At 41.4% G+C, this 11,473-nt stretch overlaps 1 protein-coding gene across 1 annotated transcript in view; it reads left to right on the top strand.

The window, feature by feature from the left end:
- Positions 1-3,255: 3,255 nt before the first annotated feature.
- Positions 3,256-11,473, top strand: part of OPHN1 (oligophrenin 1) — a 621,295-nt gene continuing 613,077 nt past the window's right edge. Inside the window, exons 1-2 of the mRNA XM_030305317.1 lie at positions 3,256-3,874; positions 4,015-4,172. Of these exons, the coding sequence (XP_030161177.1) occupies positions 4,019-4,172 (154 nt within the window). The 5' untranslated portion in view covers positions 3,256-3,874; positions 4,015-4,018. The remainder of the gene's footprint in view (positions 3,875-4,014; positions 4,173-11,473) is intronic.

The raw sequence follows: 11,473 nt of genomic DNA, 5'->3' as shown, positions 1-11,473 counted from the left end.
GTGGGTTGGATGATGGGTTAAATAGGTGATAGGCATGAAGGAGGGCACTTGTTATGAGGAGCACCGGGTGTTGTATGGAAGTGTTCAATCACCATATTGTATACCCGAAACTAAATATTATACTGTATGGTAACTAACTGAAATTTAAATAAAAAACTTAAAAAAAACCCTGAATGACCAAACTTACCCAGTCAAATAATGTAAGGTAATTAATTGACTCAAATCTTTGATCCATGAAACAAGATATCCTAAGGATAGCAGCACAATCCTATTCTATGGTTCATATTGACAGAAGGGTTTATGACCTTGATGTTGGTTTTCAGGATACCCTAATTGTATAATGGCTATTTGAGGTTTGTTGCTACAAATACAATTTATGAGATCTGAAAAAAATTTCATGCTATTTTTATGTATTGTGTATGAATAACAATAGCAATTGTAACTCAGTCTAGAAAACTTTCTATACTTGGAGCCTATGATCACAAGGAAATAAAAATAATTCAATATCTATTTATGGACATGTCTTTTTTGCAGAGAAATTCAATATGGTGATCAATAGGAGACTTTCAAGTATAAAAATATATTGTAATACAATTCTGTGCGGAGAATGCGATGGACATTTGATTTCAAGAAGAAAAAGAAACAATGTAAGTTTTCTGAAGGTTAAAGGAAAGTTTACACTTTCGTGTTTAATGTTTGATAGTAGGCATCAAATTGCTCTGGTATTTAGAAACCAATGAAAACCTTTAATTTTTTTTAATGTTTATTTATTTCTGAGACACAGAGAGACAGAGCATGAGTCGGGGAGGGGCAGAGAGAGAGGGAGACACAGAATCAGAAGCAGGCTCCAGGCTCTGAGCTGTCACCACAGAGCCTGACGCAGGGCTCAAACTCACAAACCGTGAGATCATGACCTGAGGCGACTTTGGCCGCTCAACCGACTGAGCCACCCAGATGCCCCCCAATGAAAGTGTAATATAACAGTTTTATTTTAAGTTGTCCATATGTATAGTATGCTAGATATTATACCTTTTGCAACTATTTAAACATGATGAAAAAATTTAGATATCAACCTAAAAATATGTGAGGTAGTACATAGCTTCTCAAAATTCTTCTAGGGGTTATGTGGATAAAAGTTTGAAGATCCCAATCCTTTAGGGTTGTTGTGAGGGTTAGTTATAATCTGTGAAAAGCTTCTAGGATAATGCTCAATTAATGCACCTAATATTTGAAGGACTGAATTCTAATTTTAACCCTCTTTCTTATCTGGTATTTGATACAGGGCATATGTTTTCCTCTGCACTTTAGCCTCATTGTCTGGATAAAGGATAAAACAGAAGGCTATACAAACACTTTGAATATAGAAAGTTAGACAAGCATGAGTGTACCTAACATCAGTAATATCAATGGTATTGATTATAGTGATGAAACCAGGTACAGACTTTGTTATAGCAGATATGCAATAAATGCTTGTCAAATTAGTGAATGAATGCTATAAGGAACCTTGGTAGAATGAGAGACCATATACTCTTTAGTGGGCACCTTCTTTAGTATGTGCATTGGTGTTTTTAAAGCCCATTTCTTGCATTTTCTCATGAAGGTAAAAGGAGTAGGAAATAAAATCCTTCGCTGGGATGTGGCTACTCATTAATTTTCTGAAGGTGTTTCTTCATTGGACTCTATTATACTGTGGTATAGTACAGTGGTTAAAAGTAGTGGCTCTAGAACCAGCCAGGTTAAGCTCAAGTTCAAAAACTGTCACTTAACTAGCTGTGTGTCTTTGGGCAAGTCAGTTAACTTCTCTTCAACTCAGGTATCTTTAAATGGGTATAATAATAATAATACTAACTTCATAGGATTGTTTTGAGGATTAATGAAGTGGGTTTATAGGATTATAGGTTTGCGGACAGAAGAATGTTCCTGCCAAATATGCCCATGTCCTAATCTTTGGAACTTGTGAATATGTTACCTTACAGGGTAAGGACAATAACAACAACAACAACAACTTTGCAGATGTGATTAAGTTAAGGATCTTGAGATGGGGAGATAATCCTGTGTTATTTGGTTGGTTCTTATAAGTGAAAGAGGGAGGCAGGAGAGTCAGTTCAGAGCAATGCAGTAGGAGAAAGGCTTGATCAGCCATTACTGCCTTTGAAGATGGAGGAAGGAGGCTATGAGCCCAGGAATGTGGACAGCTTCTAGAAGCTGGAAAAGGCAAGGAAGTGAATTCTTTCCTAGAGCCTCCAGAAAGGAAAACAGCCCTCTGACATCTTGGTTTTGACCCAGTGAGGTCCATTTCTGATTTCTGACTTCCGGAACCATAAGATAAGATAGAACTATAAGAAATAGAACAGCAATACAGGTGGCTTGGTCATTATTACTCTATTTACAACTCTCTTCAGTTCTGGCTTTTCCTGGCTTTCATCACAGGGCAATGTAATCTAAACACTTCTTCAAAATAAAAATGGATCCCTTTTCCCATGTACACATGATTTTCCAACCCGTAACTACTTTTGATCTCAAGGCATTGGCCTGTAACAGTGGCCTCAGTTCTACCTTGGACAATGAACAAGAGATCTCTTGGGTAAGCTGCAAGACAATTTATAACAACCTCTTCTTAGATTTTCCACTTACACATTGAAAATCATGTGCTTTAATGGAAAACCTATACAGTGAGTTGAGTCACAAATCCATATTCTGAGGTCCTATTCAGAAAAAAGTGAACTCCTAAGTATGGTCTTTCCTTTGGCAGGGGATTTCTGAGCGTAACAATGAGATGCTAGAGTAGCACTCAACCCTTCAGGTTGTTCAGGTCTAAGGCTCATGGGGATTAGAACACTAGAACCAGGAAAAATGGGCAAGGGAAGAGGAAAAGAACTTGCTTCCTCAGAGGGAGGGTGAAAAGAGCAAGGGAAAAAAAATACAGCCAAGTAATGGGAAGTGAGAGATGGCCTCCCACCATTGATGCCTCCCTGTTCTCTCGCTCTTTTTGGAAACTTTCCACTTAGAAGCTCCAGAGCAGCGCACTTGTCCCTCGAGGCTGGGCTTGAGGAATGAACCTGGGGCAGGCTGGGAAAGTCTTGCTTTGAGAGCCGCCGCCCTGGCTGAGTGGTGCGGAGATCGCAGGGAGGAGTCATGGGACGAGAAACGGAAAGACTACATCTCCCAGGCCGCCATGCTTTCCAGCTGGAGTCCCAGGGCGCCCGCGGCTCCCCAGTTTCCGTAGGGAAGCGCCGGGCTACTGCAGCTATTGTGCGTAGTGATATCGCCCTCCTCTTCCCTCTCGGATGTCTAGGGTGGAAGGCTACGTTTTATTGCCTCCTAGGCTTAACCCGTCCGGAGACTAACAGAACAGCAGGCTGGCTCCCTTGGACCAGGAAGAACTCTTGGGAGCAAGAACACTTTGGTAACGCAATCCCAGGGTGCGTGGAGAACAGTTGGAGAAGGAGCCGGAGTGCTGAGGCTCGGCACAAGGGTTCGCTGGGGCTGGGCGGCAGCTCTGGCTTTAAGAAGGGGGAGGGGACAGTACAGTCAGGGCTGCCCGCGGAGTTCGGCAAAGGAAATCTTCAGCTAGCTCGGGAACAAGGAGCGAGGAGAGGAGAGTTCCAGCCCCAGCGCTCACCACAGCCTACACCCTGGGCGGGCAGAAGTGTCACGTTTGCAGTTGCTCTGGAAGGATCCCGCTGCTCTCCGGGGGCAAGCTGGGCCGCCTGTCTGGGGAGGCAATGCCTTGGGGGCATGCTGCTTGCTAGGCAAAAGAAGCCAGCCCGGGTCGGACTGCATTAGCTTGCTTTGCGTGTCACCTGAAGCAATTGCCGGCCTCCCGCTTCCGGTACAGGCCAGCCGGCTCTACCCGGGAATCTCAACCGAACAGGTACCTGTCCTCCAAAGGGAGGGAGGCTAAGAATTTCCCAGGCGGGACCCACACTCAATCTTTCCCATCTACTCCCCTCTACTGTGTCGCTGATGCTCTTGGTCTTTGTGTCTTTCTTCTCTTTCAACCCTCGCCATCAGAACCATGGGGCACCCCCCGCTGGAGTTCAGCGACTGCTACCTGGACAGCCCTGATTTCCGCGAGAGGCTCAAGTGTTATGAGCTGGAGCTGGAGAGGACCAATAAATTCATTAAGGACGTGATCAAAGATGGCAACGCGCTTATCAGCGCAATGAGAAGTAAGTGGAAGGCTTCGATGGATGAGCCGTTTCCTTGAGCCAGTGACTCTGGCCTTTAAGCTCTTCGACACTACAGGGAAAGGGAAGATTCAGGGTGATTCCCAATCCTGTTCTCTTAGGCGAATGGGTTTCTGAACACTTCGGCAGTGGGGTCAGTAGAAGTGGAAGGTGGTGGCTGTAACTAGAACTTTGGGCCTTTCCCTTTAGTGGCCTTGACCTTATAAGACAGGATCTGTACCTGTGCCAAGGAATCTCTTACTCTGCACCTATTCTTACTTGGCAGGTTGTTCCCAGGGGGCAATTTGCCTGTACTGTCAGACATGTTGGGTAAGGAGACATCTAAGCTGACCAAGGAACTGCCCCTAGCACCTCCTAGAGAGGAGGGGATTGAGGCCGGCAGCTTGAGTAATGATTTGTCCCAGCCCGTAGTCGCTACAGATACAGATGGGGGCAGAAAAAAATTCCCTATCTCAACTTGTTTTCTAAGGAAAGCACCCTTGCCCCAGTGATTTTTTTTTTTTTAAGTTACTGAGCTAAGGTTTTGGTCAAAGTCAGTCTAAGCTCAGAATTATTGGATGGCCTCACATTCCACTGCATTTTGCTTGGGGGTGAAATAAAGACCTGCCTAGCACCTGACACAAGGATCCCAGCCCCCCCCCAGGGAGCATATTATAGGGCCAGGGTTAAGAGCCACTGGTCTGCAGGAATCTCACCTAACTTAGCTTTCCCAGTGGTCACAGCTAACAGCTGTGGGACCCTACCCCCTTTCCCTACTTGTGGAATTTTTATTTCTGCTAGTTGGCAGAAGACTTAGAGTAAGAGAAAGAATAATAAACATTCCTGACAGGAGTGCAAGCAAGCTAGCCTTTTGTGCCAGAGTGTACCCAGAAGAATGGGGGGCAGTGATTGGGTGGAGTGATCATTTTTTCCCTTCTTGGCTGAAAAATGACTGCGAAAAATAAAGTCACTGGTCAGAGTTACTTGTAAATATGTCCTATATATTTATAACTTTTTTCTGAATGGATTTATCCCCAAAAGACTGTGTCTAAGTCCAGTGTGGTGACCTCCTTTGAGGCAAATACAGCCAATGAAGAACAGGGAAAAAGGCAGTGGTAACTGCTTTTTTATGCAGCTCTTACTGATTTGCTCCTGGGAGTCCGCTTTCACTGCTGGTGTTGTCTGCACATTTGGTCAGAATATATGAATTGTCCAAGTTCCTGCCAGTCACTTGATTGAGCTTGATTATTTAACGCTTTGTATTATTGTGGTCTAAATAAGAGCACACTCTTGGCAGCACCTTAAAGATGGGGTATTTTGAAATACTGATCCTTAGAGACTTCTAGGCCAGCTTTTGGAGTATGTTGCCACTTAATCAAATTTATTGAGAGGTTAAAGGTATGCAGGTTATACCACAGAAGTAGTTAGAAAGGTTGAGGGCTCATTAAAAAGGAAAGAGGAGAATATTTGGATTAAAAAAAATTACTTACTGTGATAAACTGCTTGGTGTAGCCTCTGCAGTCAAATATAGCTTGTCATAAGCCCCAGGAAGGGGATGGTTTTGAGAAGTGTATGCTAAGCAGAAAGTGTTTGTGCTAAAAAGTGACCTGCTAAGGCACAGCAGAGAGATTCAGATTTTTAAGAAAAAATAAACAGTGCAATAAAACATTTGAGGAAGGGCAAATTTTTGTAAGCTACGGGCAAGTCATGGTTTTTATTCCTTCCTTCTTTTCTGAGACTAAGAGTGGTAAGAGTCAATAATTATGCAGGCCTAAACTTTTGCAGATGGGTAGAAGATCCAAGAAATCATTTTGGCCCATGGGGCTTCTGGATATTCAGGGTGGTTTTCTGTTTGTGAATATACATAGAAAGCCAAAATAGGACAGGTAGGAAATAAAACAAAGCAGCTAACCCACACTCCATTTCTTTCCTTTAAGTTGCACGATTCTAAAAACATGATTAGGTAGAGGCACAAGCGGGATGTTTCCTGCTGTCTTGACCACAGTAATGTTGATACTCCCACTCTACTTCCTCACACTGTGCTAGCTTTCTGAGAATAAGTGGGGAAGCAAAACAAAGGTATACTTTTGCTTTGTGTGGAGGAAATAGGAAAAGAGAACACTGGAGCTGGAGTTAGAAGACCTGGCTTCACCATCTTGGGATAAGATGGTACAAATTGCTGACTTTATCTGTTAAATGGGGGGAATTATACCCACCTCACAGGGTTGTGGTGAGACTCAAGGGAGTAAATAGATTATGAAAGTGTTTTGTAAATGGAAACAGCTAAGCATTGGAAGTTGTTGATAACATGTCTTTAGGCTAATAATGTATCTGCTGGTGAATGTGTATTTTTAGTGAGGTTTCTGAAGGGAAATGCATAAGCAGAAGTAGTTGGAAGCATATTTTTTGCTATCATCTTATTGGAAAATGTCACTCCCTTCATTGATTGGCATATGTCAGCAGTTAATTTTGTATTCATATGTGGGGATTTGTTTTGGCAGTTGGAGTCTGGCATTAAAGTCATGAAGAATTATAGACACCTTTATATTTAACTTACTAAACTGACTATCAGATCAAATGGCTAGTATTCCTAGGAACCAATGAAACTTGGTGCATTGTGCTGCAAAAACTAGTTGCAGTTTTTGTTAGAGTTGTTAACCTGGGTGGAACTTGATTTCTATGTTTATTCTGCTTGTGTCTGATTTTGTACAGAGCTCCAGATGAGGTTTTAGTCACAACTGTTTGTGATGATTTATTCATTAAATGTAGGTCCCTTTTGAATATTTACATTTACTTTTGTACTCATAGGTCATTGATGTTATGAATAATACTCACCGTTTCTCCCTTGGGGAAGTGGTTTATTTCCCCCCTTTAAATGTGATCTATTTATAATTGTTGGAGTACAAGATGATGATTATAACATAAACTAATGGAAAATAAAAACACCATCACTGAAAGGTGAATGTATTTCCTGCTTTTCTGTTTGTCCTTTGTTTTTCTGTTGGGAGTTTGGTCCCTGATGTTTGAATATTTTCTAAGCACTCACACTAGGTATTATTCAGAACAAGTGATGTGGTTCCTTCTTATATCACAGTGCAATAGAATACACTTAATAAATGCTATATATAGTTCACTGAACACATACCATTCATTCAGTAAATACTTGTGCCCATACTGTATTCAAGCCAGTGTTCTCAGGGCTATCACAGGTGCGGCAGAGTAAGTCATAGATGGATCCTGCCATGAGAGAGTTCCTAGACTAGTAGGAGAGACAAGACATGGGTAGAGTTCACTATCATGTATATCATAGATATGGATCAGAGTCATAAGAGTGGAACAGGTGGCTACTGTGGCACATGACACTAGCAGGAGAGCTTATTTCTTGGTGGGAGGACAAGGAAAAGTAAAGGAGGAAGTAGCATTGGAATTGGGCAGAATTAATAACACTTATTGCTTGTTTAACTGTTCCCATGTGCCAGGCATTAAAATATCATAACAGCTTATGAGGTAAGGATTATATTCCCATTTTATAGATGAGAAAACTGAAGTTCTGAGGTATTAAGTAACTTTCTCAACTAAAAGGGGCAAAAGTCTGAATTAGAACCCAGACCTGACTCTAAAGGCCCTGCTTATTTTGCTGTGTTGGACTGTATTCAGGGCAAGGATTTCTTGTAGTAGGAATGATATAAAGAATGTAAAGGACCAGCAGATAATTCAAGTCATCTGCAATATGTAGGGTGCAGGAAGGAGTTTTGGGAGATGAGGTTGGAATAGAAGGTTGAGGACTTGACTGTGCAGGAACCTATTAAGTACTTCAGATTTTCCTTTGTAGATAGCATAAAGATGTTTTTGGTAGGAAAGAGGCATGGTTCGAGCTGTGCTTTAGGAAGATTCATCTGAGCGTGACATGTAGGGTGCGAGCAACTCCACACAAATATTTGTGACTTTTAGAAGTTAATTGGCAGCTTTAAATTCTCTTTGATATAGCTCAGGGGTCAGAAGGCCTCTTCTATAAAGGGCCATATTTGAAAAAAAATTATTTAAAAATTTTTTTAATGTTCATTATTTTTGAGAAAGAGAGTGAGAGTGGGGGAGGGGCTGAGAGAGAGGGAGACACAGATTCTGAAGCAGACTCCAGGCTCTGAGTTGTCAGCACAAAGCCTGGTGTGGGGCTCGAACTCAGGAACTGTGAGATCATGACTTGAGCTGAAGTCGGACGCCCAACAGACTGAGCCACCCAGTGCCCCTAAAAATTTTTTTAATGCTTATTTATTTTTGAGAGAGAGAGGGAGAGAGAAGCGAGAGAGAGAAAGAGAGAGAGAGAGATCATGAGTGGGGTAGGACAGAGAGAGGGAGAGACACGGAATCCAAAGCAGGCTCCAGGCTCCGAGCTGTCAGCACAGAGCCCAATGCGGGGCTCAAACCCCCAACCCTCGAGATGATGACCTGAGCCAACGTCGGACACTCAACTGACTGAGCCACCCAGGCACCCCATGTAAAGAGTCATATTTTAGGCTTTGCAGGCCATACAGTTTCTGTGGAAATTACTTAACTGCCATTGTCATGAAAAAGCAACCATAGATAATATGTACATGAAATGAAAGTGGTTGTGGTCTAATACAACTTTATTTATTGACATTGATACATGAGTTTCAGTTAATTTTCATATGTCATGAAATATTCTTTTGAATTTTTCAACTATTTAAAAATAGAAAAATCATTCTCAGCTCAGCTGGGTGGGGGGGCAAACAAAAATAGGCAGCAGGTTGGGTTTGTCTCACTGGTGGTAGTTGGCAGACCTTTGATATAACTAGTTAACCTAAAAACCCCAAATGGATTTTTATTGGTAAGGCACTGAAAATAGCTAATGGTAGAACATAATGCCATATTTCACATTTCCATCAACTAGGTTTACCTTGGTGTGCTGTTAATTATGCCCGATCTGGATTCAGGGATCATAGGCTCAAATGTGGTCAGAGGCCAAGGAGAAAACAGAAAAGTATAAAGCTGTTGGACATGGGTTAATAGGACTGGAGTGATTGGGGTAAAATATCACCCCTTTCAAATGGACTTTACCTTCTTTTTTAAAAAAAAATGTGATAAAATACATCCACAGCCTATATTTAATCAGGTTGCAACTCCAGAGCTAGATGATCTAACTCTATTAGTCTATGAGTCTTGGACACTAATGGGCTAGGGAAATGAAAGACAATAGTCTCCAGATAGAGACTTCTCTGGGGAAGGACTACTGGCCACTGTTTGCAAATGAGCAGAGGCAGAATGATAGTATAATGGGAAAAAACTCTAGACATGATGACTAGATAGTTGGGTATGGTTCTCTTACCAATGGGGTCTGTGACCTTGGGAAGTCATTTTGCTGGGGCCCCAGGTCTGCAGCTTTACAAAGGTAGGGGTAGGCAGGAGATCTATAAGCTCACTTTCAGCTCTAACATTCCATGACTTTTTTTTTTTTTGCATCGCATATTGTAGTTTAATCATTTGGGAAAGGAATGACTAACCCAATTATAGGAAGTTATTTTATCCCTATGTAAATTTTCACATTATTTTAATGTACATGTCAGTATTTAAATAGAAAAAAATTAAACAAAAATATTAGTCTTTCAAAAACCAAGGATAACATACTTTATGTATGTTTGTATATATAAAACAGATGTCAGAAAAAAAAAATAATTTCCCTAAGCCCACCCATATACATGTACAACCACACATACATAGGCTGTCTAGGACTAATGAAAACTTATGTTTTAAAAGAATGCAAAAGATGCATTCTGTACTAAAAATGTACATTAGGTTGATAAATAGAAATAATATAATTTGTATAGGTTTTATAACCTAGTCTTAAATTAAAAAAAAAAATTACTTTCTTATATCCTATACTTTTATTTTTTATTTATTTATTTTTTTAAATTTTTTTTTTCAACGTTTATTTATTTTTTTGGGACAGAGAGAGACAGAGCATGAACGGGGGAGGGGCAGAGAGAGAGGGAGACACAGAATCGGAAACAGGCTCCAGGCTCTGAGCCATCAGCCCAGAGCCTGACGCGGGGCTCGAACTCACGGACCGGGAGATCGTGACCTGGCTGAAGTCGGACGCTTAACCGACTGCGCCACCCAGGCGCCCCATATCCTATACTTTTAAAGACAAGAGTTTTAGATGTTTATAGTAAGGTAAACCTTTTGGGGGTGCTTGTTCAGCTCTTGCTTTGACAACTGGGGCACCTATGTGATAAGTGCTTTCCTGGAAGGATGGGTTGATTCCATCTTTGAGGCAAATTTGATCTTGAATATCCTTAGTGGAGCCATCTCTACCTTGACACAGAAATAACCTGGTTGCTAGTTCCAACTCTGTCACTAGTTTGCCGTATGGTATTGAATACATCTTTAGCTTTGTGAGCCAGAGTTTTCCCATTTTTAAAATTGGAGTTTGGGTCAGTAAGCTTTAGAGTTCCTCTTGGTTTTATCGTTCTCTACTTTCTGGGCTGTACCTATCTTGCTCAAATAGTCAAGCAACCTAAATTGGTTCTGTTATAAACTTTAGAGCCAAATAATCTTTATTCTGGATGAGCAGGCAAGGGGAAAATCAAACTGATATGTCCAGTATGCATAGATGACTTGAATCATGTTAACTTATCTGATTATCTTCTTTTTTTAAATATTTATTTTTGAAGTAGAGACTGTGTGAGTGGGGGAGGGGCAGAGAGAGAGGGAGACACAGAATTCAAAGCAGGCTCCAGCCTCTGAGCTTTCAGCACAGAGCACGATGTGGGGCTCAAACTCATGAACCATGAGATCATGACCTGAGCTAAGTCAGATGTTTAACCAATTGAGCCACTCAGGTGCCCTCTGATTATCTTCTTGATGAATGCTTCTTGAAAGATGTCAACCTGATGCCCTTTAGTTCTGTCCTGAATAGCTCTGTAGTGAGAGTGACCAAAGCTTTTAATCCCTTTGGGGTGGGTGTAGTGTAATGGTGTGCAGGGAGGAGTTGGTGATGTAATATACATTCTCAGCAGATATCCTGTCATTATGCTGGTGGTATTTGTACTTTGGAACACATGGGGTTATGTTAGATATTCTCCGAAGTCAGATCAATGTAATGGGTATGTCATATGATATTGCTGTTAGTAGATATTAACCAGTGTCAAAGGGAATTTGGTGGAGGCATTATTGTCATGTTCACTGAGGGTCCTCAGAAGACTAGATTCCAATGTCTAAAATAGTTGGACTAGTAGTGCTGTAGGCAGTAGGGTGGAAAAATGAACCAAACCAGCCTTGCAGTGTGA

Source organism: Lynx canadensis, chromosome X (assembly GCF_007474595.2).
Source record: "Lynx canadensis isolate LIC74 chromosome X, mLynCan4.pri.v2, whole genome shotgun sequence".
In the NCBI taxonomy this organism is placed as follows: domain Eukaryota; kingdom Metazoa; phylum Chordata; class Mammalia; order Carnivora; family Felidae; genus Lynx; species Lynx canadensis.
The sequence above is the reverse complement of the archived record's forward strand: the minus strand, read 5'-3'. Positions and strand labels throughout refer to the sequence as shown.